General features: G+C 46.9%; 1 protein-coding gene across 1 annotated transcript; it reads left to right on the forward strand.

The window, feature by feature from the left end:
* Nucleotides 1–27,520, forward strand: ERCC3 (ERCC excision repair 3, TFIIH core complex helicase subunit). The gene is made up of 15 exons (XM_015062501.3): nucleotides 1–148; nucleotides 512–717; nucleotides 1,371–1,607; nucleotides 3,439–3,488; nucleotides 3,922–4,057; nucleotides 4,459–4,623; nucleotides 5,106–5,310; nucleotides 7,427–7,741; nucleotides 12,904–13,088; nucleotides 16,389–16,591; nucleotides 17,281–17,377; nucleotides 18,488–18,605; nucleotides 22,818–22,936; nucleotides 25,104–25,256; nucleotides 27,086–27,520. Exons 1-15 carry the CDS (start codon nucleotides 121–123, stop codon nucleotides 27,215–27,217), a joined length of 2,349 nt encoding a protein of 782 aa, XP_014917987.1. The 5' UTR covers nucleotides 1–120; the 3' UTR covers nucleotides 27,218–27,520.

Below are 27,520 nucleotides of genomic sequence, written 5' to 3' on the forward strand. Positions count from 1 at the left end.
GCCCAGAGGCGGGACTTCCTGTGCGTTTGCCGGAAGAGCATCCGGTGTGAACCGGAAGCCCCGTTGGGAGCAGCCGCCGCGGAGACTCGGCGGCACCGGCTGTGTGGTGCTGTTGCTGCCATGGGCAAAAGAGACCGGGGAGACCGCGGTGAGACGTGGCGCGGGCGCTCTGGGGCCTGCCTGCGCTCGCCTTCCCCGTCGTCCTGTGTCGTAGCCGCTCCGGGCTTCTCAGCGGCTGCCGGCCCCGCAGTGTCTCGCGGCCTGTTCATGCTGTCGCGACAAGCTGCTGGGCAGGGGGCGATCCCTGACCTTTGGGCCGCCTTGCGTCGTGGGCCGGGTGGGAAGCGTTGGAGGGAGAGGACGCCAGCGGCACGCAGGTGGCTCTTGGCTAGGGGTGCATGGCGTTGGTGAATGAAGTACGGCTGCTGCCAGGTTCCTTCGAAATGTCACTCAACAGTGCGGAGGGAACCTTAGGCTCCTGCTGCGCTCACTTCTGTGTCCGTATCTGCAGATAAGAAGAAGTCTAAGAAGCGGCACTACGAGGATGAAGAAGAAGATGACGACGACGTCCCCGGGAACGACTCTCAGGAAGCGGTCCCCTCGGCGGCTGGGAAGCAGGTGGATGAGTCCGGCACCAAAGTTGATGAATATGGAGCCAAGGACTACAGGCTGCAGATGCCGCTGAAGGACGACCACACCTCGAGGCCCCTCTGGGTGGTAAGCATACCCTCCGCCAGGGAAGAGCCAAGCTGGTTCGGTTTTTGGACCCCAAATGGAAATGCAGGGTACTGCCCTCCAGAGCTGGCTGGGAGACGGCTTTCACACATGCTGTTTGAGCAGCCTGAGAAGGAGCAGGTACCCAGGGCACACTAGCCTTCGTTTCTAGCCCCTCCTTCTCCCCTTCCCTTCAGTTCTACCACGTGCGTGGAAATACTTTTTTATTTACTGAGCAAATGCTGTTTATTGTGTAACATTTTAATTACCCATCTACAAAAAGTAATGGAAGCTATATATTTGCTAGGCCACTCTGTTGCTCAGTTCGAAGTAGGTAATAGTCTACGTTTGTTTGAAACCTAACCTAAAGGTACATTGAAGATAGCCAATAAGGTGGGCTTTCCCTGTGAAGAAGAGTGGAAACCGACTTCAGAAACCTGCTCTTCTAATCTCTCCATTCCTTGGATCTGATTAAAGTAACAGGCCCACAGTTGGCTGAAGGAGGGCTTACAAAAATATCCTTGGTGTTAAAGATCCCTTTTTGGGCAGCTTATCTTTTCTGGGTAATGGTGTGGGAAAGAGTCTAATAGTCTCTACACTTCATTTGGTTTTTTTGTTTTTTGTTTTGTCTGTCATGTCCATTTGGTGTTTCTTAGGCTCCTGATGGCCACATCTTCTTAGAAGCCTTCTCTCCGGTTTACAAATATGCTCAAGACTTCCTGGTGGCTATTGCAGAGCCAGTGTGCCGACCAACCCACGTGCATGAGTACAAACTAACTGCCTACTCCCTGTATGCAGCTGTCAGTGTTGGGCTACAAACTAGTGACATCACTGAATACCTCAGGAAGCTCAGCAAGACGGGAGTCCCTGATGGAATTATTCAGTTTATTAAGGCAAGTGGGGAGCTAAGGCCAGCGCTTTTGCCTTCCTTGTGAATGTGTTAATAGTGGACAGGTACTACCCATTGTCAACCTGTGGCCATCATGAAGATGCCATTCAGATCTCGTGTGGAGAGACATAACTGATTCCCACAGCTGCTTCTCTTCTGGATCTCTTCTTGCTGAGGCCACACTTCTCATGAGCGCTCTGATACAATGAACACTAACACATTGGGGATACTAATTCAGGCCCATTCTGGCCAGGGTTATTTGGGAATGCAGCCAGAAGTGAATGGTGTTTTAGACTGAATTGTGTCCCCTCCAAAATTCATGTGAAGCTGTAACCCCTAATGTGATTATATTTGTAATGAGGAAGTAATTAAGGTCAAATGGGATCATAAGAGTGAGGCCCAGATCCAATAGGATTAGCATCCTTTTAAGAATAGTCATCCAGAAAGCTCAGGTGCTCTCTTTGCATGTGCACAAGGAAGAGGTCATATAGGCACATAGTGAAAAGGTAGTCAGGAAGAGAGCCGTAACTAGAAACTAATCACTGGCACCTTGATGGAGGACTTCTAGAAATGTTTCTGTTGTTAAATCACCCAGTCTGTGGTGTTTTGAACAGCAGCTGAGCAGACTAATATAAGTGGTAAACTCTGTCTAAGGCTGAATTCCTGCACGGGACCAATAGTCAACACTTTCCATTAGGGAAAATCAAAAAGAACTTGCAAATGTTGAAGTGGATAGGGTTCCATATGAAGAGCATTGGACATGCTTGGGTTTGTCCTGAGAGACAGGTCAATGCCATTGAGAATAGATGACAGTGGCTTTTGTCACCTTCAGCTGATCTAAGGGAGTTGGATTCAGACCCCCAGATCTGGTGAGTGCCACAGACCGTCAGTACAGTGATGCATCCGATCTCAGGGAAGCTGACAGGAGCCCTCGTAGGAGTTCTGTCTTCTTGTGATATGGAAAGGTGCCCAGGGAGAAGGGCCTCACCTTGCTGGAATGAACCCTGCATTAGCACACTGGCTGTGCTCAGTCTTGGCCTGGAACCGCCTGCAGGAATGTAGGTGTTGGTATAATGCAGCAGGGGATCCAGAAGGGCAGCAGCAGGGGCTGGTCACAGCCTGAGAGCTGAGCGGCAGATCTCCACGGCCACCACACAACCTCTGCTGCTTTCTGTCCTGAAGATTGCTGGGAACCTAGAAGATTTCAGCTGTAGTCTCTTCTGTCAAGAAGCTTCCATTCTGTTTTTTTAATTGTTATTTTTAAGTAGGCTTCATGTCCAGCACAGAGCCCAGTGTGAGACTTGAACTCCTGACCGTGAGATCAAGACCTAAGCTGAGATCAAGAGTCGGATGCTTAACTGAATGAGCCACCCAGGCACTCCAAAGCTTACATTCTAGTTGGGAGAAATAGGAACATTGGTGAGGAGGCCAGGGGGTTTTGCATTTAATTTACACAGCAATTACTAAATACATGCTCTGTGCCAGTTTTGTGCTGGGACCTGTAATAATGCTGGTGTGGCTGGATGAACCATTGGACTAGGTTGGGGCCTGTGGGAATGGAGAAGAAAAGGGAAGGGAAAATAAAAGATTTTACGTAGCATTTTATAAATTAAGATGTGCATCAGAAAGAGCCAGGCAAAAGCAAGGTTTTACTCTCAAGAGTAGAGTTTAATAAGAAAAAGCTCACCTTTGGCAGACCTGACTTCTTTAGGATTGCACATTGGGTAAACTGAAGTCTTCACTTGGTAGGTAGTAAGACATGCCCACTAATGAATGTGTCTCTAGTGAGCCGAGTATTGCTAATTGTGCCTGTTGGATGTTGTCACTCTTTGCAGCTGTGTACTGTCAGCTACGGAAAAGTCAAGCTGGTCCTGAAGCACAACAGGTAAGGGATCCTGTGACAAGCCCCCCAAGGCACTTGTGCCCTGTGCAGAGCAGGTGGCAAGGAGCTGATGTCTGTGGGCTGTCTGTCTGCACCAGCACCTGCTCCCCTGAGTAAGGGGATAGAAGGGATGAGCGAAGGGAAGTGACCAAAACTGGGAATTCATTTACTGGCCACCGTGTTCCCCACTCCCGAGCAGTGACGCTGAGGCTCAGGCCACTCCTTATTTGACCTCAAAGCCAGATTTTGTCCACAACCTCATTTGTTATATCTTGGCCAGTAGCTCGCAGCTCAGATCTGGCCAAGGGTATGGGAGACTAAGAGATTGAGGGAAGCACAGAGCCACTATTTCCAACCCATCTGATCAAATGAGCCACAGAACCTTCTGGAAATGGTGTACTGCTCAGTAGTCACCTCCTTCCCTCCCCTCTTTTAGGTACTTCGTTGAAAGCTCCCACCCTGATGTCATCCAGCATCTTCTCCAGGATCCGGTGATCCGGGAGTGCCGCCTGCGGAACTCTGATGGGGAGGCCACGGAGCTCATCACAGAGACGTTCACGAGCAAGTCGGCTGTAAGTGGGCTCCTGGGTCACCCTTGGTAGTGGAAGCATTGGGACATTCAGTTCAGCATTTGCATCTTGGGACCCTGCTGTCTTACTATTTTTTTTTTTAATGTTTATTTATTTTTGACAGAGAGAGACAGAGCATGAGCGGGGGAGGGGCAGAGAGAGGGAGACACAGAATCCGAAGCAGGCTCCAGGCTCTGAGCTGTCAGCACAGGGCCTGATGCGGGGCTCGAACTCACAGACCACGAGATCATGACCTAAGCTGAAGTCGGATGCTCAACCAACTGAGCCACCCAGGCACCCCTCCCGTCTTCTTACAGCTGCAGTTGCTTGTTCAACTTTGGCTCTTGCTTGGTGGCATAAGGTTTCATTGTTGCACAGAGGTTCAGATCCTGCCTTTCTTACAGATCGCCAAGACTGCTGAGGGCAGTGGTGGGCCTTCCACTTCCCGGGTGACGGACCCACAGGGAAAATCTGATATCCCCACAGACCTGTTTGACTTCTACGAACAAATGGACAAGGATGAGGAAGAAGAAGAAGAGACCCAGACAGTATCTTTTGAAGTCAAGCAGGTTAGTGAATGTACCCCTCTCCAAGCAGCCCAGCCCTGCATGGACTCTGCGGTCTGTGTGAGAGGAAGGGATCCCTGTGTCTTCCTGAAATTCTTTCTCCTTTATGGTGTCTGTGAGCTGTGGCATCGTTCCTCCTGATGGGGTTAGATCTGAGTGTCCTGTGACTCTGGCTGCTGGGTCAGTCTTCACAAGTTCCTGGGAGATGTGGGAAGTGTCTGAGGGGCATTTTGGTGGTTTTGGTGGCATTTTGGTGATTGGATTTAATTTTGTCTGTGTCCTTAACTTGAGTTGCTTTTCTGTGCTTTAACCCAGCTGTTATCAAGCAGATATCTACTTGATATCAAGCAGATCAAGACCTGAAATTGTAAAAGCCTACATAAAATGCTGTCTTCTTGACCATTAACCCCCTTGGATTATGCATAGTTTATGAGCATGCTTTGGATTTAACAAGATTATAAATGTCTTCCATGCTCACTCCCCAGGAAATGATTGAAGAGCTCCAGAAACGTTGTATCCACCTGGAGTACCCCCTGTTGGCAGAGTATGACTTCCGGAATGATTCTGTTAACCCTGATATCAACATTGACCTGAAACCCACAGCCGTCCTTAGACCTTATCAGGAAAAGAGCTTACGGAAGATGTTTGGGAATGGACGTGCCCGCTCAGGGGTCATCGTTCTTCCTTGTGGTAAGTGACACCTGAATGAAGAAGGTGGCCAGACTCTTCTGTCATGGTCTGCCAGCTTTCTGTCGCTCTCCTTTGTGTGCCCTTCTCTAAATCATACCTGGCCAGGGAGCAGCTGAGGTCAGATGACGCCCTGATCCGTGACCTAACAGATATTTGAGTGCCTGCTGTCTGCAGGGCTTTGACCTCAGCAGTGGGGATACAGTGGTGGATGGAACAACACTTCCGACCTCGGGGAGCTCATTTTGGTTGTAGAGACAGATGGTAAACACATCGACTAAGCAATGTGTAAGATCTTGGGCAGTGACAGTGATGTGGGGCAGGTGCTGTCTTTTTTTTTTTCATTTTATTTTTTTTTTTAAAAAATTTACATCCAAATTAGTTAGCATATAGTGCAACAATGATTTCAGGAGTAGATTCCTTAGTGCCCTTTCCCCATTTAGCCCATCCCCCCTCCCACAACCCCTCCGGTAACCCTCAGTTTGTTCTCCATATTTATGAGTCTCTTCTGTTTTTATGTTATTTTTGTTTCCCTTTCCTTATGTTCATCTGTTTTGTCTCTTAATGTCCTCATATGAGTGAAGTCATATGATTTTTGTCTTTCTCTAACTATTTTCGCTTAGCATAATACCCTCCAGTTTCATCCACGTAGTTGCAAATGGCAAGATTTCATTGTTTTTGATTGCCGAGTAATACTCCATTGTATATATACACCACATTTTCTTTATCCATTCATCCATCGATGGACATTTGGGCTCTTTCCATACTTTGGCTATTGTTGAAAGTGCTGCTATAAACGTGGGGGTGCATGTGTCCCTTTGAAACAGCACACTTGTATCCCATGGATAAATGCCTAGTAGTGCAATTGCTGGGTCATAGGGTAGTTCTATTTTTAGTTTTTTGAGGAACCTCCATACTGTTTTCCAGAGTGGCTGCACCAGCTTGCACTTGCAGGGGCAGGTGATATCTTATACACTGGAGTTAGGGTCTCATCCTTTGCAATCAGCTTGTGAGTGTGTGTATTTGGAGACTTCATAGCAGAGAAGCTTTGCTCGTTCCTGGATGGCTTATTACAGTGTGCACATCCAAGAAAGGAGAGTATAGCCTCCTTGGCACCTGTCTGATATAATTTGTCCTAAGTCATGTCAGGTCCTGGCTGAGGTTCTTGGCCAGAGGTCACAGCACATTCACCTGGGGGCCCTACCTCAGACTTGAGGAGGTTAGAATCTCCAGGGGAGAGGCCTGTGCCTCCACATTCTTTTTTTTTTTTTTTTTAATCTCCCTGGGTGATTTTGATGCACATGCCTGGTGAAGGAGGAAATGCTGTTTAAAGGAATAGCTTGATTTTTATCTTGATCTTCAAATGGTGGAAGATCGTAAACTTGGAAGCCCTGGAATTTCGCCTCTGTCTTTGCCAGTAGTGTACACATCTCCCGTATGCCTGAATTCTCAGCCCAGCATGTTGTGCAGTCTAAGAGCTGCCTTGTACTGGGCCCTCGGTGTGGTCTGTGTGCCAGGCACACTTTTCCTCTGAGGCACCACCTTCCCGTGGCGGGGGCCACGTGTACCTCCGCTTTCATTTCCTCGTGTTCACAATTTCAGCAATAAGAGGGTCTCTTATCTCTGGTGAGTTTTGAGATTTCAACATTAGAACAAAATTCATGGAAAATGCCACAGGAGGGCCTGGTGCCTGTCTCTCTTAATTGTCACATTTGTGCGTGAGCTGGACGTGTCTCCTTTTTATAGAGAAGAAAACAGACCTTGGAGCAAGAAGTGCCTCATGGTATCGGCTGTGAGGGTTATTGCAAGTAATTCACCCAGATTTGTGTGTGGATTCTGTCTGTGTCCTTCAAAAATTTTTTTTTAAATATTTACTTTTGAGAGAGAGACCAGCATGAGCAGGGGAGGGGCAGAGAGAGAGGGAGGCACAGAATCCGAAGCAGGCTCCAGGCTCTGAGCTGTCAGCACAGAGCCCGATGCGGGGCTCAAACTCACGAATCGTGAGATCATGACCTGAGCCAAAGTTGGACGCTTAATCGACTGAGCCATTCAGGCACCCCTGTCTTTGTCTTTCATTGCAACCTGGCCTTGGGTGGCATTGCCCTTTGGTTTCACATAGGTGCCGGCAAGTCCCTGGTTGGTGTGACAGCTGCCTGCACCGTGAGAAAGCGCTGTCTGGTACTGGGCAACTCAGCTGTGTCTGTGGAGCAGTGGAAAGCCCAGTTCAAGATGTGGTCCACCATTGATGACAGCCAGATCTGCCGCTTCACCTCCGATGCCAAGGACAAGCCCATCGGCTGCTCCATTGCCATTAGCACCTACTCCATGCTGGGCCACACCACCAAAAGGTCCTGGGAGGCTGAGCGAGTCATGGAGTGGCTCAAAACTCAGGAGTGGGGCCTCATGATCCTGGATGAAGTACATACCATACCAGGTAAGCAGAGAGCCGAGCTACCTGCTCATTGCAGAGACAAAAATTGATTTCTATTCGTTGGGTGGAGGGAAGACTGCTGTGTAGTTCATCTGTCTTGCTAGAAAGGTCTGCTGGGTAAAGTTTTAAAGTAAGTCCGAAGCATGTGGGGGGGTGGGCATGAGGGTGGGTGGCAGACAGCTTCGTGAATCACTGGCCCACAGTAGTCATTCAGAAAATGGCTTTTCCCTTCTTCCTCAATCTTACTGTTGTAGTTCAGTTTACCCTTAACTGGTTGGCTTATGGTGCTGTGAAAACTGGACCAGCAGCACTGAAGTCCTTGCCGTAATGGTGTTTGTTTTATTTGAAGGCTGAATTGAAGTATTGATCCTTGATACGTTACAGAAAACCAACTTCTCCAAGTGTTGCAGGCAGTCTTTTTTAAAAAAAAATAGCTATATTGATACAATTTCCACCAGTAAAAACTACCTATTATAAATGTACAATTCAAGATTTTTCACAGGTTTATGGAGTTGTGCAGCCGTGACCGTGATCCAGTTTTAGAACCTCTCCCTCATACTCATTTACAGTCAGTGTTTTCAGCTCCAGCCCCAGAGAACCATGGAAGTGCTTCCTGTCTCTATAGTTGACCTGCCTTTTCGAGAAATACCATAATGTGAATCATATGATATATAATTCATATATGTTTTAAGGAATGTATGTTATATATAATAGTAAATATTTCATTTATTTTCCAGACTCATATAATATATATTTTCTTAGATGTGGCTGTTTTTACTTTGCATGATGGTTGACCCATATAACATTGTATTGGTAGTATCTGCCCTTTTATTGGCACATAGTATTCCAGTATTCATTGATAAAACAAATGAAGGGGAAGCTCTGGTAAGTTAAATGTAAATTAGGGATTTCTCTGCATGAAATGAAATCAGAGGCATTTTCACGTAGTGTTCAAAATACTGCCTAGGTGGCCCTAGCATCATTCTTTTCAGTTAATGAGAACCCCTCCAGCCCTCCTGCATGTCTGAGGGTACCTATCGATGTTCACAGCAAGCCACGTAGGGATTGGGGGTCGTTCAGGTTGAAGGAACAGGGCAGCATTAGTCCCAAGGTGGGAGAGTACTTGACACGGTCCGACAGCAGCAAGATGACTATGCAGCAGGAGGGACATAGAGGAGAGCAGCCAAAGCCAAGGTTAGAGAGGGCCAGGCAGGATAGAGTGTGGGCCAAATCCTATATGTAGGTCACTGTAGGGTGTTGGGCTTGTACTATATGAGTGGGTGGGAAGCCATTTGAGGGATTTGAGCAAAGGGTGACATGATCTGATTGTCATGTACTATGAAAGTACCACCCTGGCTGCTGTGCTGAGAATAAACAGAAGGAGGCAAGGGTGGAAGCAGCTGGATGGGCCCAACCAAGAGGCTTGAACCACTAAGAATAAAGGTAATCTACTTCTGGATGTGTTGTGAGGGCAGAGCTGACAGGCTGGCCATGAGACCTGAAAGAAAGAGAAATCAAGTGACCATATGGGTTTTGGCTTGAGCAACTGGAAGGAAAGCTACAGAACTGGGGAAAGCTGTAGAAGGAACAGGTTTGCAGAGTGCAGGGGTTCGGCTTTAGGCACGTTCATTTGATTGCCAGTTAGACATTCTGGCGGTGGCAGAGATGTTAGAAAATGGGCAAAAGACAAGAGTAGACATTTCACCAAAGAGAATATACAGATGCCTAGGAGCCTTTGAAAAGATATTCCGCGTCATTAGCCCTGAGGGAAGTGCACATTAATACCATGCGACGAGATGCTGCCACACACCCATCAGAGTGGCCACGATGGAAAATACTGACAATAACTGACGAGAGTACAGAGCAGCTGGCATGCACCGCCAGAGGAATCACAAAATGTACAAATGTACAGTCACTGTGGAAAGTTGGGCAGTTTCTTAGAAAATTGCCATGTGACTCATCAGGCCCACCCCTGGGCATCTGTCCTAGAGAATGAAAACTCAGGTTCACACAAAAACCTGTACATGAATGTTCATAGGGGCTTTAGTCAGAGTCTCCAAAACCTGGAAACAACCAAAATGCCCAACAGCGGGTGACTGGATAGACAAATGGGAAGGTCCCTCCCCTGGAACTCTTTTCAGCCACAAAACAACACACTGTTGCTACATGCAACAACTTGGAGAAATCTCAGAGGTACTTGCTGAGCGAAATCAGCCCATCTTGGAAGGTTATATGGTGTATAGTGCCTTTGAAAAGACAAAACTAGTGATGGAGAACAGATCAGTGGGTGCCAGGGTGTGGCTGTAAAGGGAGAACAGGAGGGAGTGTTTTGGGGGTAATGGGTTTGTCTGTATCCTGATCATGGTGGTGGTTACACAGATCTTCACATGTGTTAAAATTTAGAGTACCAATGCCATCCACCCACAGCAAAAGGTCACTTTTTACTGTGTGCTAATTTAAAAACTAAACTCCAAAAAAAAAATTTAAGGAGCAGGAGGTTACTGGCTCTGATTGGATTGGAAATCGATGACCTAGAGAATCACATCCTACAAATGAGTTTGGAAGTGCTGTGCAGTGGTTCATTTGGAGTCTGTGTTTGAAACTTGGGAAACCTGAGTATGTACTTAGTTTATGTTGATGTTCATTTTTAGCCTAGGTCCCAGGTTTCAGAGGGCGGCAGCCAGGCTTGAGATTGGTTGTCTGGTGATGAGGATACAGGGTGTACCCCACAAAATTTCATGCTTGCCATCTGTGTGTTTTCTCTTCCTGATTCACTGGGTCAGTTTGTCTCTGGCTGGGTAGGAGAGTAAAACCAAACAGCTCTAAATAGAATTCTGAGTTCAGTTGTGTTCTTGTGAGCTCTTTGGCCTGGCCATGCTCACTGGGCCAGAGAGCCAATGTTAAATTAGGGAATTCTAATAAATCACAGCAAGATTCTTGATTGTTAAACAAGTATACCACGTTGGATGAGGTAGAATGATAAATCTTTGAGATTTATCTCAAGAGGTAAAGATGGCTGTTTTCTTTTAGATATCGTCCAAAAAGAGTCCTATCGTGTCACTCACTGTATTGATAAAATATCGGTAACTGCAGACTTGCATGTATTAAGTGTTTACTGCACTGTGCCACTTTCATTATTTTAGGAAGTATTTATTAAGAACCCACTATGTATCAAGCACTGTGCTTGGACTAGGGACGAAGTGGGAGACAACTGACACCTGTGACATGTACAGCAAAACAAATCACATCCACAGAATATGTATTGTGATTCTATTAATACAAAGTTTGGATGACAAGTGAGATGGTGATTCCTTTGAGGGGGGAGTGTTGGTATTGACAGGCGGGGTCAGAGGAGAGGCTTCTAGGTGCTAGGAACACTTGTCTTGACCTGGGTGATTTCACAGGGACATAGCTGTGTAAAAGCTTAACCATCTGTACACTGTGTCATATGTGGGTTCCTCCTCCTGACAGCCCTATGGCTGTTGGAGAATGTGGTAGTGGGACGTGGCTGGTCTGTAGGGCAGAAGCCACAGCGGGGGCTTCTTTCTGGCTGCAGAGTATCCAGGCAGGGAGTGGACTCATGCTTCCCTTGGGTTGATAGCATCTCTGGGCTGTCCCCAGCGCTGCCTCCCTGGCACTCGCATGAGGTTGCTGTCTCCATTGCCTTGGCTGCCATGCCCTTCTGACACGAGGAGCCTGGTCTGCGGTTCTTGGCTCCCCTTTTTTTGGAGCAGCACAGTCCTTGGAGATAACGATGCTGCTGGTCTTTGTCTTCAAGTGTATGTGCAAACCACCTTAAGCTTGGAAGACCTGGACACTTACTAGGGGCCCAGACAGTCCTCTGCTATCTCACTGTTCTTACGTTTTTGGTTTGTGTTCTGGTGCAGTCTGACCCTTCCTTCCTCAGATTGTTAACCTCTGTTTCTGCAGTATCACTAACCTCACTTTTAATTGTATTATAAGATAAGCGAAACACAAACATTTTAACCTTTTTTTGGAATATTAGTATTTTTTAAAAATTTTTAATGTTTTATTACTTATTTTTGAGAGAGAGAGAGACAGATCGCAAGCAGAGGAGGGTCAGAGAGAGAGGGAGACACAGAATCTGAAGCAAGTTCTAGGCTCTGAGCTGTCAGCACAGAGCCTGACCTTGGGGCTCGAACTCAGGAACGCGAGATCATGACCTTAGCCGAAGTCAGATGCTTAACTGACTGAGCCACCCAGGCGCCCCGGGAGTATTAGTATTTTTAGAGGATGAGCCCATGGAAATCCATTAATTGGTTCTTTTTGAAATTAGTATCTTAATCCCATTTATGTGTTTATTTAATTTGATAAACCAGAATTAGAACATTCCAGACAGAGACAGGAGGTTGCTGGTGGACCAGATGAATCTAATTGGAAAGCTCAGAGAAGGGAGTTTCCTAAGGAGGGTGCCTGGGGTTTCATGTCTCCCTGTTGTCTCCTGCTTTCTGGGAAGATGGTAGGAAGTCCAGCAGACCCGGCTCCTTTTGTTTCTCTGATCGCATGGTCACCCAGCCATCTTCCTGGTATCCTGGGTACAAGTTTTGGGATGAATGCATTCCTTGCATCATTTGGAGCTCACTGGTGTTTTAAGTGTTACATCGTGTTTCAGATCGCCATTTGCACTCCTGTTGGTAGCTTAGCTGTTACAAGGAAGGATCCTGGGGCTCACTGATTTGGAGCTTCCCTAAAGCCATTTCTCCCTTTTGTTCTCTTTTTCTTCCTTCTTTTGGACAGGTCTGAAAGTGATGATTAAGTGTTCTTGCCTAGTCATTCTGGTCTAGAGCCAGGTTCCTATGATTCAGAAACCCGGGGTTAGCCCACTTAGTGTCACAGGCCCGTGTAAAGTCGCAAGGCTGTGTGTGGTACTTGAGCATTTAAAAAAGTGACAGTGTTGAGGCACCTGGGTGGCTCAGTCGGTTAAACCTCTGGCTGTTGATTTTGGCCCAAGTCATGATCTCATGATTTGTGAGATGGAGCCCCACATTGGACTTTGTGCTGACAGTGCAGAGCCTGCTTGGGTTTCTCTCTCTCCGTCTCTTTCTACTTCTCCTCTGCTTGTGCTCTTTTTCAAAGTAAATAAGTAAACATTTTAAAAAATGTTAAAAAAAGTGACAGTGTGAATGCATTGGTTGTTTCCCTAGCCAGGATGTTCCGACGGGTGCTTACCATCGTGCAGGCCCACTGCAAGCTGGGTTTGACCGCCACCCTCGTCCGGGAAGATGACAAAATTGTCGACTTAAATTTTCTGATTGGCCCCAAGCTCTACGAAGCCAATTGGATGGAGCTGCAGAACAATGGCTACATCGCCAAAGTCCAGTGTGCCGAGGTAGCTTTCCCCTTCCTGGTATGGCCTCGAGAGAGGGATTCCACCCATGGTTAAGGGGAAATGGTTCAGGTCCCCTCCCCATGGGCAGATACACAGTCAGGACTTGAGCAGAAGTGTTGCCACTTTATATTGTTCCCTCAGTCCCCCTGTGAGGTGGGCAGTGTTCTACCCACTCCAAAGACTTGTGAAACAAAACCCCTTTCCAGGGGCACACAGTCAGTAAGTGCTCAAGTTGGGATGGTAATCCAGGCTAGTTTGACCTCCAAATCCACTCCTCCTTTTCCCTGGGAGTGAGCACCTCTGGATGGTCCTGCCCACCCTCACCTTTGAGGAGTTCCTGGGTGCTCCTGTGTGGGCCACCATCCAGGCCACCCCAGGGTCAAAGCCTCTTGGTTTTGGTGTCCCCAGAAGGCACCTGTGGCCTACATCATTTCTAAACACATTGGGAAACACATTGTCCCAGTCTTGTTCCACAGTGAATACCTGCACAGGTAAATGTTGAAAATACGCATTCAAAGGTAAGTCTTCTCAGAAGGAACAATTGCAAACATCCTTCCTGGCAACTTGAAATGACTGTCACTCACTGGCTAGGGTCAGGTGGCCTCTGTCCCACAAGGGCAGAAGGGGGCCTCTTCGGTAACGGTGAGTGTGAGGAACCTGTGCAGGTAGACTTGCTCTGCTGAAAACTTCCTTACCCTGTAGTTGCCTCTTCATAATCAACACGCATCCTACGAAACAGAGCATTGCTGGAATCTCTGAGGGCCCTAATCCTCTCCAGTTGTGTCTCCCCTCCCCCGCCAGGGGATTCACTGTCCCACGACAGAACTTGTCATCCTCTCCCTTTATTATTTTACCTCTTGTGTATATTTCCATCACCTACTTTGTTTAGCGTTGCCTTCAAAAAAAGTTTTCCTGTATATGAAAATAGAACCTAGTTTTGTGTGTTCTCATATGACTTCTGTCCCTTGCTTGGTACTTTTATCCCTTGTGTAATGTATTACTTTTTTGATGATGCAGGTAGCTGTGCTCTGCAGTATTCCATTGTACAAATATACCACAACAGGATATATGATGAAATACTACACAACACTAAAAATAATGTTGACAGACACTTGGGTTGCTAAGTTTGTCTTTGTAACAGCTTTATTGAGGTGTTAAGTTGATGTTTCATAACATCCACCTGTTGTAAGTAAGTAAATTCTGTGATTTTAGTCAGTGTAAGGAATTATGTAGCTGTCCTCACCCTCCAGTTTCGAATTGCATTTCCCACCACCCCATCACCACCCCAGAAATTTCCCTCATGCCCATTTGCCATGAATCCCTGCTTCTGCTCCCAGCCCTAGGAAGCCACTGATTTATTCTTCATAAATTTGGAGCTTAGTGTTTTGTTTTTGTTTCTGTTTTTTTTTGCTGTTGTGATAGTGTTGCTGCAAATATTTTTATATCTGTTTTCTGGGGCCTTGGGTCATTTTTTTCTAAAGCAGTGTTGTTTGTACTGTGGACTGTGGTCCCATAGTAGGCAGTGACATTACTTTATTGGGTCATTATCAGGAAAGAATAGAATCTGCCAAAATGCATAAGTACATTAAGGGTAGATGTTGTTTTTTGTTTTTGTTCTTGAGTATATGTTGTTTAATACAACTCTGTTCATGCATATGAATGTTTAGTTTGTGGCCTAAAATGATCCAACTGTGAAGGCCACTGCTCTGGCACATACACCCAGAGGTAGCATATCTGGGTCAAAGGCTGTGTGGCTGTTCTCTTCACTAGTTGTGTCCTAGAAAACACTGTTTTCCAAAGTATTGGACTGGCTGACACTCTCATCACGGGTGAGTGAGATTACTCCACATCTTCTCTAGTACATAATACTGAGTTTTATTTTCTTTTAATTGTTTGCTGACATACTAAGTATGAAAATGGTATTCCTTATGACCTTAATTTGTATTTTCCTGTTTACTAATGACCTTGAGTATTGCTTCCTATGTCTGTGGACCATTCATGTTCTGTGAAATGCACGATTTTAAAGATTTTACTGTGGAAAAAGAATTGCTTTGGCTATAAAGAACTAGAAATCCTAACGGAGTCGTAACAGTACACAGCCCAGGGGGAACCAGAAAACAGCAGCAAAACCTATGAATTCAAGTTCAGGCCAGTGGTAGGCATGGAGCGACAGCAGCTGAGTCCACAGTGGTTGCAGCATGAAGAAATGGTCTGTGGTGATCACACAAAAGTGGCACTGGTCACACCCCAGAATTCAGAGCCTGTCAGGATAGGCTTTGTGGCCTGTTAAGTGCAAAGTTTCCAGAGGGTCATTTTTGCGTGTTCACAGCCTTGAGACCTTTAAAACCCATGGCACTTGAGTATATTTGTCTGAGTTTCCTTAAGCTTGCCAGTAGCCCATGCACAAGGGTCTAGCACAGAGGAGGCCCCAAAGAGTGTTCCTGTCATTCTTATTTGAAGGATCTAATTGTCTCAGATGTGACCAGTGGGACCCCTTCAGCCTGGCTCCTGTATCCATTTGACACGTCCCCATTCTTTGAGCACTTCCTTGCTTTCTGGCACAGCAAGGTATTTTAGGTTTATCTGGTACTTTCCCTACCTATTCTGGCCCTGGAAATCAGCCATTTCTCCAAGGTGCCCTTTTAGCAAAGAATGGAATTTACAAACCAAGATCTAGGTGCTAGGTGTGTTCATTACTCCTAGGATGTCATTGCTTGGCTAATTCAACAGACAGAGCTAGGAGGTATGTGTGCGCTTCTCCATAGCAGTGCTGTGTGTAGACTTGTGTGTGGAGGTGTGGTCTAAACGGGAGGGATTACTTGGACCACTGGTTGAGAATCTGGTTTCCTTTACTTACTTGGAGCTGGTGTGAAAGTAATTCCCCAGATATCGATGCATTTAAAAATCCATGTGTTTGGGGTGCCTGGGTGGCTCAGTCGGTTGAACATCTGACCAGCTCAGGTCATGATCTCGAGGTTTGTGAGTTAAAGCCTCACATTGGGCTTGCTGCTGTCAGTGCACAGCCTGCTTCAGATCCTCTGTCCCTCTCTCTCTCTGCTCCTGCCCTGCTGTGCTCTCTCGAAAATAAATAAAACATTAATAATAATAGTAATAATAATTATTATTATTATATCTATGTGTTAAGAGATAAATATGAGAGTGTCCTTGTTCAACATTAGGTACTTGATTTTGTTTTGATTTGTTTTAAAGCTAGTTCTGCTAAATTAATGGTCTTTAAAAATTTCCAGTTGTGTGATGTTTAAATTTGCAAACTGACCCTTGATTCTTACTGTGTTGCAGGTTTGGTGCCCGATGTCTCCTGAGTTTTACCGGGAGTATGTGGCAATCAAAACCAAGAAACGAATCTTGCTGTATACCATGAACCCCAACAAATTCAGAGCTTGCCAGTTTCTGATCAAGTTTCATGAAAGGAGGAATGACAAGATTATTGTCTTTGCCGACAATGTGTTTGCCCTGAAAGAATATGCCATTAGGCTGAACAAGTAAGAAGTGAAGAGTTGGAGTTGCCCCAAGGCAGCTTAATCTTCCCCCAAACCCAAGTGCAGAAGGTGCCTGGTTTTCCTTCTTTGCCTCTCAAAATTCTCTTAGGGTCTGAAGGTCTGGTTCTGCAGCAGCCTGGTCACCCTCAGCCCAGGGGTCAGGGGCCAGAGTCATGCTGCTTTGGTGGGGCTCCATCTATGAGCTGGGCTCCGAAGGTGGGCACAAGTTGGTATCTGGAATGGCAGGCCGAGTGAGCACTCTGGTGGAGCTGAGGTCAGACTGTACAGGGGACAGGAAGGCAAGGCTGGCTGGGCCAGCATCCCAGCCAGCCCTGCATCTAGACAGAGCTTCTCAGGAAACACCAGCGGTGTCCTCAGTGGCCCCTAGTCCCACCTGGATGCTGTGTTAGCACTGCTTGTGTAGACACTAAGCTTAGATTGAGGGACATGGATTCAGGAAAAAGCACAGTCCAGAAACAAGGAAAAAAGTGAAGGAGGAAATCCTGAAGAGAGTGGTGACCAGAACCTTGGCTGAGGGTCTATAGCCCCTCATTTTTATGGGCCTCCTTCTGATATTCTTGCATGGTGGAGGGCTTCCCGGGAGGGAACAACCTTGCAAGAATTCCTTTTCCCACTGATGTTAATTGGGGGGTGATTCTGTGGTCCTCCTAACACACCTCATTCTTCTTTAGACCCTATATCTATGGTCCTACATCCCAGGGAGAGAGGATGCAGATTCTCCAGAATTTCAAGCACAACCCCAAAATCAACACCATCTTCATATCCAAGGTCTGTGTGCCCTGCAGGGTGGTGGTGAGGCCTCAGCACGCCCAGGGCTAGAGGGGACACTGGGTGATTGCGAGGGCCATGAATTCATGTTTGTTGAAGGGACGTCATGTGTCACTTCTCATTCCCATGTTTCCAGTGTCTGGTGACAGGAATGCTTTCTGATGGGTAGCAGAAGGAGCACTTGTGGGGTTGAATGTGTTGTGGACAATTTATAAAGTCTCTTTGCTTGACTGAGGTTTTCCCCACTTCTTTTGGGGATATAGGAATTTTAAATTGTATTTTCTCTATCCCAGGGGAAAATTTTCATTACCTATTCTGGCAGAAGTGGACATTTAGATGAGGTTCTCTTTGTGGAGTTTTTGCCTCCTGTGGGCTGTGGGCAACCTTCATCCTGGCTGTTCGTGTGCCGTGGTGTGGTGGGCGGTGGATGTAGGCACGGTGCGAATGCACAAAGGCCCAGCTCGGTGATACTGTTGGAAGCTGTGGCTGAACAGTGTAGAGCAGGCATTCAGATTAGAACAGGCCCAAAGCTCAAAATAAATGCGGTTTGCCAATAAAGTTGATCACAGCTGGGTTAGTAAGTACCACACTTAGATATGTGCTGGGAACCTCCATGGTTGGAACCCTCAAGCCAAGGCCGCTACCCTGACCAGATCTAGCCTGGTGTGGGCAGTGGGCCCTGACAGGTCCTGTGTCCCAACATGTGCTGATGGTTTCATTGGCCTCCAGTCACGAGTGTAGATGGTTTTGTGCATACGTGTTTCTGTAGCAAAAAAGAAGAGTAATCCTTTACAAAGAATCTCTGTCGATAGGCCCTCTTGTCTCTGGTCCCTAGCAGCCTGGCCTGGGAGCATAAATGAGATGGCCGGTGGGGACTGGGAGTCCTGACCCGCTTCTTTAGGACAGCTCTCAGGAGAGTTCACAGAAGGTCCTAGAGGCCTGCCTGCATCCACAGGACCCTGGTGCAGAGGGAAGAGGATGGGTTTGTCTCTCTCAATTACCTTTAGAGCTTATTTAAATTCCAGGTCAACTGATTGTTTTCTTTTTGTCCCAGATAAAAAACAAACAAACAAAAAATTTGTCAAACTCAACGCTGTTTCATTTCTGTAGGTGGGTGACACATCGTTTGATCTGCCAGAAGCAAATGTTCTCATTCAGATCTCATCTCATGGTGGCTCCCGGCGGCAGGAGGCCCAGAGGCTGGGGCGAGTGCTCCGAGCCAAAAAAGGTAAAGGCGGCCTTACGCCTTCTGCTCCAGCAAGTCTTTCCTTTTGAGCCACTTGGACTCAGAAGAGGGTAGGGCTGTGCTGCCTGCGTGCCCGTGGTGGTGAGCAGGCACCCCGGGATGCCGGGACCCGGCTAAGTAGATGCCACAGGGAGGGGTCCCAAAGCAACGACCAAGATCAGCGTGGCTCATGTTCTTTCTCTGGCCTCGGAGTTCCTATGTGGGCGTTCTCCGTGGCAGCTGCCTGCTCCGCGTTGGGTGTCCTCAAAGCCGAGCTGTCGCGTTGGTAGGCCATCAGGGGCCAGGGAAGCGGTGTGAGTGTGCAGTGCTGTGGACATAAAAGGCAGGAAGCAGAACTGGGCCGCCAGTGCCATGTGGGAGCTGGAACTGAACCCTGGGCCTTGAGTCAGGAGTTGGGGAGGGCTTTGGAAAGAGCAGCTCCGGCAGCCACATGGGGATACTTTGCGCGCACCCTGTGAAGAGTCCTGCCTTGGGCGGCAGCTCGCAGCAGGGGTGTCGTGCTTAGTGAATGAGGGTGCAAGGCCGGAGTCTCTGCTTGTTACCTGTGGTGAGAGGGCCCTGACCCTAACGGTGGGTGTGGCAGGGACTGACGCTTAGAGTGGCCGCGTCTCTCCTCCTGGGACCAGGCAGGCCCTAAGACCAGGACACAGGCCCTGTCCTCAGGGAATTCACTTTCCTTAGGGGCAGCTGGACTGCTAGGGTGACTGGAAACAAGGGTAGGGGCATATGTTGGAATCGTACTGTTGTAGAATGTGTTTAAGAGGTGGCTGATTGTATTTAAACTGGAGACAGGGCATGTTAGTAGAAATAGCATGAACTTGAGCACCAGACCACCCTGGTGACCTTGGGCAGGTAGTTTGCCGGTCTGAGCCTTGCTTTCCCATCCAGAGTGGGAGTGACAGTCCTCTTGAAGGACTCTTGAAGGACTCTTGTGAGGAGGGAGCCATATATAATAGAACAGTGTAAAAGGCTGCTGGAGAAACGATAGCTTTTATAAATTGACAGGAATATCATCTGGCTAGTATATGTGAATGTATCTCATTAACTTATGCCTTACCCATTACCTCCCCCCAAAAGAAACAAATCTAAATTTAAAGCCCCTTTGAATTTGAGTAGAATTTGTTTTTTTAAAAATACTATTTGATGTAACGTATTTGGCTGCTATCTTTGCATCTGTGAGCTCTTGTAAGACTAAGAAACAATTGAATTCAGAGGCAGTACACAGATATTGAACCTGCTGACATTTGGACTGTGAAGCAAAATGTGCAGATTTTCCAGAAGGATCAGGTTTTACAGGCTTCAGTATTTTCTGTCCTAGTTTCTGTGATCATTCTTCTGCTCTAGGTTTTTTTTCTGACCTGGGTTTTTGTTTTTTTGGGGTTTTTTTTTCTCAAGCAACTGTATTGAGACAGAATTCACATACCGTATAGTCGGTCCACTGGAAGTGTATAGTTCATTAATTTGTTGTTTCTTAATGTTTATTCTTGAGAGAGAGATACAGAGAGCGAATGAGAGCAGGGAAGGGGTAGAGAGAGAAGGGGACAGAGGATCCGAAGTGGGCTCTGAGCTAACAGCAGAGAGTCCAACGTGGGACTCAAACTCACAAACTGTGAGATCATGACCTGAGCTGAAGTCAGACACTTTAACTGAGCCACCCAGGTGCCCCAGTTCATTGGTTCTTTTTTTTTTTTAAACGTTTATTTTTGAGGAAGAGACAGAGTGTGAGTGGGCAAGGGGCAGAGAGAGAGGGAGACACAGAATCTGAAGCAGGTTCCAGGTTCCGAGCTGTCAGCACAGAGCCTGACACAGGGCTTGAGCCCACGAACCTTGAGATCACGACCTGAGCTGAAGTTGTATGCTTAACCAACTGAGCCACCCAGGCGCCCCCATTGGTTCTTAATATAATTGCAAAGTGTATAACCATCACCACAGTCTGTGTTTAGAATATTCTCATCGCTGCAGGAAAGAAACCCTTTCCCATTGGCAGTAACTCTTCCTTTCTTCTTGCCTCCCAGCCCCACCTGCAGGCAATCACGACTATTTTTACCTTGATAATTGTGCTCATTCTAGACATTTCATATGTATGGAATCATGCAGTCTGGGTCTTCTGTGACTGCCTTTTTCACTAGCATGATGTTTTCACAAGAATCATCTTTATTGTAGTATGTATCAGTATTTCCTTCCTTTTTAATGCTGAATAATATTCCATTGTATGTCTTATTTATTCTTCTATTGACAGACACTTGGGTTGTTTCCACTTTTGGCTCTTAGGAATACTGCTGCTATGAAAGTCATGTGCAAATTTGTGTGGGCGTATGTTTTCAGGTCTGTTGGGTATAACTAGGAGTAGATTGTTGAGTCATGTGGTAACTCTGTTGAACATCTTAGTAAACTACCAGACTATCCTCCAGAACGGCTGCACCATTTGACACTCTTAGCAGCAATGTGTGAGGAATCCAGTTTCTCTACATCCTTGACAGTAGCTGTAATAACCTTTCTTTAAAACTTTTTTTTATTTAAATGTTTGTTTATTTTTGAGAGAGAGAGGGAGAGAGAGCATGTGCAAGTTGGGGAGGGGCAGAGAGAAGGAGACAGAATCGCAAGCAGGCCCCAGGCTCCAAGCTGTCAGCACAGAGCCCAACGTGGGACTTGAACTCATGAACCATGAGATCATGGCCTGAGCCAAGTCAGACGCTTAAACCTTCTGAGCCACACAGGCACCCTGATCTTTTTTGATTCTAGCCATCCGAGGGAGTGGCAGGTGGTACCTCATTGTGGTTGTGGTTTGCATTTTCCTGATGACTAATATGTTCAATGCTTTTCATGGGCTCATTGGTCATTTGTATGTTTTCTTTGGAGAAAGGTCTGTTCAGGGGCACGTGGGTGGCTTAGTTAAGCCTCCGACTCTTAATTCACCTCAGGTAACGATCTTGTGGTTCATGGGTTCAAGCCCCACATCGGGCTCTCTGCTATCAGTGCGGAGTCTGCTTAGGATTCTCTCTCCCTCTCTCTCTGCCCCTCCCCTGCTTGAACTCTTTCTCTCTCTCTCTCAAAATAAATAAATAAACAAACAATTAAAATTTCTTTAAAAAGAAATGTCAGTTCAGATCCTTTGCTCTTCTTATAATTGGGTCATTTGTCTTTTCATTATTGGCTTGTAATAGTTCTTTATATAGTCCAGATATAAATTCCTTATCAGATACATGCTCTGTAAATATTTTCTCCCATTCTGTGGGTTGTTTTTCACTTTCTTAATGGTGTTCTTTAACCAAACATTTTTAATTTTGATGAAGCAAGTGCCCACACAGAGTCCAGGCCATTAGCCCCTTGACTGCAAAGCTCTCCCACTGCATTGTGGTTGGCCCTTGAACTGTAGTTTGAGCTGTGGGGGTAACTACAGTACTGGGAGTGTACTTTTGTTCACGATTTTCTTAATAATGTGTTCTTTTCTCTGGTTTACTTTATACTAAAAATAGTATGTAATATGTATAACATGCAAAATACGTATTCATCAAGTATTCCATATTACTGGTAAACCTTCTGGTCAGCAGTAGGCTATTAGTAGTTAAGTTTTGGGGGAATTAGACATTATGTGGGTTTTCAGCTCTGCAGGGTTAGGGGTTCAGCGCCCTAACTCTCACATTGTGCGGGGTCAGCGTACTTTTGAGCCCTGGAGCCTTGCTTCCAGGCATCGTAACAGCTAATGTTGTCCTTTTTCCTTCCCTCTCTCTTTTTATATATGTTAACATATGTGCGTATGTGTGTGTGTATGAAATAATAATATATATAAATAGTATTAATTATAAGAAATATATTTTATTTATGTTTATATATAACATATATATAATATTAATTATTATATATATATATTTTATTAATTACATCCAAGTTAGCTAGCATATAGTGCAAAAATGATTTCAGGAGTAGATTCCAGTGATTCATCCCCTATGTATAACCCCAGTGCTCATCCCAACAAGTGTCCTCCTTAATGCCCCTTGTCCATTTAGCCCATCGCCCCTCCCACAGCCCCTCCAGCAACCTTCTGTGTGTTCTGTATATTTAATAATCTTTTACGTTTTGTCCCCCTCCCTGTTTTTATTTTTGCTTCCCTTCCCTTATGTTCACCTGTTTTGTATCTTAAATTCCACATGAGTGAAGTCATATGAAGTTTGTCTTTTCCTTGCCTCCCTTAAGGAATGGTGGCAGAGGAGTACAATGCCTTCTTCTACTCGTTGGTGTCCCAGGACACACAGGAAATGGCTTACTCAACCAAGCGGCAGAGGTTCTTGGTAGACCAGGGTTATAGCTTTAAGGTATGTATTCATTAAATGCGTGGTGAGAATAGAACCGAGGCTTGCTTTGTGCCCACACCTCCAGGAGAAGGGGGAGCCGCCATCGGCACCACTGGGGGACAGCTTAGGCAGGCACAGAGCATGAGGGCATTGGAAACCCCGCCTCACGTTCCCTGTATCTCTGCACGAATTGCCGGGGACTTTGAGGGAAAATATTGTGCAGGATCCCTTCCTGCCCCGGGCTTCCCACAGTGAATGGTTAAAGAATGGGGCCTCCGAAGTGAGGGGTCTGGAGTGTCTACTTGTTCAGATTTTACAGTTGTCTTGGAAGAAGAATGTTAGCTGTCAGCAGGAAGATGTGCTTCCTGGCAGGACTCGGGACACCTCAGAGCTACGGCCGTCACTGTGCCACCCTGAGCCCCTTGGGATTACTTTCCTGCACCAGCAGTGGCTGTCCACTGGAGCTCAGGGTTTCCCAGGTTGTTCACACACCTGATTTGTGATACAAGGTCGGCTCCAGTGGGGCGCCCCGCCGGGTACTGGGCGAGCTGTGCTGTCAGTCAGCCTCAGGGGCCTCACGGCACAGGTGTCCATGCGCTATGAACCCACGGTTGTGCAGTTTGGGAGGTGCTAACGTTTTGGCTGACTTCCACCGGCTGCCATGTTTGTGTTCTCTTCTGTTGACACAAGTGGAAAGGTTATGTCACGATTTTGTGCCCCTAAAGGTTTTTGTTTGTGGGGGTGGATGGAGGGTGCTGGAAGCTGGGGACTAAAAGGACACCCCTAGAACATGTAGGTTCCCAGATTCTTGGTTCTCAGAAGACTGCAGGCTGCCTTTTCAGATCCTTTCGCTTGTGTCTTTTTCAGGTTGGCCAGTTTCTGTCATTAACCGTAGATAAGAGGTCAGGGCCGTCTGACCCCTCCTTTTTTAGCTGGAAGCAGTGAGAATTTCAGATTTCTCATGCTGGGCTAGAGGACAGGATGCTTGAGTGTATTTTGAAGGATTTGCATTATGACCTTTTTATGTGTCTGTGAAAAGTAGGTGGTGATAGTAACGTTCATACGTCCTGATCCCTGGAGAGTCCAGTGAGAGAACATGTGCCAAATCAGGTCATGTCCTGGGCTTTTTGGAAGGTGCCCTTGGCAGAAAGGCACCTGGACCTGCGATTGTCTGCTGGTCGGAGGGGCCTTTGCCCCGCTTGCCTTCAGAGCTGCCTGCTGAGAGCAGCCCGGTTAGAGCTCCTGTGATCATGACCCTGGACTTCCCAGAGGGGTGGTCAGGCCAGGGCAGAAACGCCCGATGTTTATGCTCTGGGCCTGTGGCCTCCTGAAGGGCTCAGCCAGATCCCTACTTCTAGGCCTTTTTTTCTCATTAAAATTATGAGAAGATTTGGGGGGGGGGGGGGCGGGGAGATTCTCTACGTCATCAGTCCTGGCTTTCTTCAGGAATTGGTAGGCCTCATAGTGAGTCACCTCCAAAGAAGGGAAAACCACATCTCTACATGCCGTTCTCTTGCTGTCTTAGAAGAAAGTGCTGCAAACCCACCTTGACATGCTCTCATTTCTTTTTTTTTTTTTTTTTTTTAATGTTTTTACTTATTTTTGAGACAGAGACAGAGCATGAGCAGGGGAGGGGCAGAGAGAGAGGGAGACACAGAATCTGAAGCAGGCTCCAGGCTCTGAGCTGTCAGCACAGAGCCTGACACGGAACTCGAACTGACAGACTGAGATCATGAGCTGAGCCGAAGTCAGAGGCTCAACCGACTAAGCCACCCAGGCGCCCCAACATGCTCTCATTTCTAAGTGCCGTCCTGCTGGAAGTCCTATGGGCCAAGCCCAGGGGGCTGAAGACCCTTCCTGAGGGCGGCAGGCTGTGCCCTCCATCTTTGGTCCCTTCCTTTACCTGGTGCAAGGTGGAATACTGCCATGGGGGCGCATTAGAGTTGTCAAGGTCCCGTTGGTCGTCTGTAAGTGATTATGGATTTGCTGTTCTGGGAGTAGGTGTCTCTGGAATTTCCTTCCCATCTCCTGCCCCGCAGTCATCAGTTAAGCTCCCTGTTACAGATGGCTCTGAAGCTGGTCTCTGCAATGCCAGAGAGGAGCTCTCCGTTTTTAGCCACCTGCTCAGCTGGGTTCGAGGGAAGCAAAACAGAAGGGGCCATGTGGCCTGCTGATTTCGGCTTTATAGGTGATCACAAAGCTGGCTGGTATGGAGGACGAAGAGCTGGCGTTTTCCACGAGGGAAGAGCAACAACAGCTCCTACAGAAGGTCCTGGCAGCCACTGACCTGGATGCAGAGGAAGAGGTGGTGGCAGGAGAATTTGGCTCCAGGTCCAGCCAGGTGAGTGAGCGGGTGAGGCCCCACCTGCCAGTTCTCCCCAAGGACAGAGTTCTTATGCGCCCACATGCACTGCGTCCCCTGTGCGTGTGCAGGTGCGCGTGCACACCTGTGTGACCTCCATAAAGACTTGGAAAGACCAGGAAGCTGTGGAAAAGAAAATAACAGAAATTGCCCCCGTTAACCTTTCGGTGCATCCTTCCTTCTAGACACGCTGTTTCATGTGGCCACGCCCATAGTCTGTGGCTGGCCCCCTGCTCTGTGCACAGAATGGGGGAGCCCAGGATGGCAAATGTGGCCCCAGGCCGGCTCCCAGGTGGCTGCAGGAGGGGGTGTTGCAGGCCTGGGCCCGCTGTCCAGGGCCTTGCACACAGGCCAATTCAACTCTGGCTTCCTCCTCAGTAATAGAGCTAAGCTGTCCAGCTTAGGTGGGTCTAGTCCAGTAAGCTGTCCAGTAAGGTGGGTCTAAGGATCCTCTCCCAGCTAGTTTCAGTATTTATCTTGAAAAATGTAGAGTTCTGTCTCTCTGTCTCTCTGTCTCTCTCTCTCTCTCACATTATAAAAAGAAAATTTAAATAAAAAAAAATTAAAAAGGAGCACCTGGGTGGCTGGGTTGGTTGAGCGTCTGACTTTTAATTTTAGCTCAAGTCAAAGCCCTATAGAGGCTTCACGCTGAGCATGGAGCCTGCTTGAGATTCTCTGTCCCCCCCCACCCCTCTCCTCAGCTAGTGCTCTGTCTCTGCCTCTAAGATAAAATTAATTAAAATATGTAGAGTTCTCTGAAAATAGTGCACTTTCCATTTATTCTACAAATAGTTACTGAATGCCTGCCTATGCCCAGCCCTATATAATATGGTATAACTAATGAAAGTACCATTATGGGGAGTTCTTATCCGGCTCTTCCAAGAGAAAAGTACGGTGTAGTCAGGTACATTGGAAACTATATTGATATTAGAGCTAAGACGTGAGCAGTGGTTGGGGTAAAGGAAGAAATACACTGTCCCCCGGGAGGTGCTGCACTTCCTCTAGCCTGAGACTAGGGGACCAGACCAGCTCGGAGGTGTCTGAGCCTTCCCTCATGGATGCTTCAGGGAAACTTCTTGCCTCTCACTGTGTCCTTGGAATGCCTGGTCAATCCCACCAACCAGGGAGTCACCTAAGGTCAGGCTGGCATTGCTTGGTGCCTGTATGTCCTCAGGCTTATAATCTGGTGCAAGTGGTGTGCAAGGCTCTGGGTCAAACCCTGCCTGTATGATTTCTGTTCACACCATGTATGTCAAGACAGATGTGGCTGTCCCCATTTTATAGATGAGTTCATTGAGGTGCAGACATTCAGTATTTGTCCACAGTGAGAGGTAGATCCAAGATTCAAGCCCAGGGCTTTCTGGCTTTCCACTTGATTCAAAACCTTATGGTGGAGTCTTGAGCTGTTGGGGGACCACTGTTCTCACTGTTAAAAAATTCTGTTCATAAATTGTTAGTAAGAGAGGCAGAATAGCATTATGGTTAAGAATAGGGAATCTGAAGCTGGCTGCCAGAGTTGAAATCCCGTCTCTTTAAGAGCTGTGTAATCTTGGACAAGTTACTTAATCTCTCTGTGCCTCAGTTTCTTCATCTGTAAAATGAGGATTATAATGATTGGGAGGATTGGATGAGTTAATAACATGTAAATGCATGTGAACTGTTTAGTATAATGCCTGAGACATAGTAAGTAGTCAATAAATGTTCTAAAAAAAATATTCAAAACTTTGAAAAACTTACTACAATTATAAATGTTCTAAAAGGAGTGTCTTTCCCCTTGTAAACTAACTTTGGGCTGGGTCCTCCCGCAGGTGTCTCGGCGCTTTGGCACAATGAGCTCTATGTCTGGGGCCGACGACACCGTGTACATGGAGTACCACTCGTCACGGGGCAAGACTTCCACGAAGCACGTGCACCCACTCTTCAAGCGATTCAGGAAATGATGGCCACAAGGTCACCCAGGTCAAGCCAGGGTGCTCAGCACCAATGCTGGAGAGGGATTTTCCATATCATAATCTTTCCTCTGGCATTGGCCAACATGATCTAGATGCAGTGTTTGTTAACTGTATTGAGGAAAATGCATCGAGAGCTTGGCTCTGTCTTTGTGAATCATGCAGGGCTTTTTGAAAAAGTTGGGAGACTATATTTTTGGGGGTTCCTAGACCATTTTTCAATCTTGGCGAGTGGTCATTTCTGTATATAAATCTTTGTAATGTTTAAGGTGTATAAATGGAACATTTAACAAC

The sequence above is a fragment of the Acinonyx jubatus genome, chromosome C1 (assembly GCF_027475565.1).
Source record: "Acinonyx jubatus isolate Ajub_Pintada_27869175 chromosome C1, VMU_Ajub_asm_v1.0, whole genome shotgun sequence".
NCBI classification, from domain to species: domain Eukaryota; kingdom Metazoa; phylum Chordata; class Mammalia; order Carnivora; family Felidae; genus Acinonyx; species Acinonyx jubatus.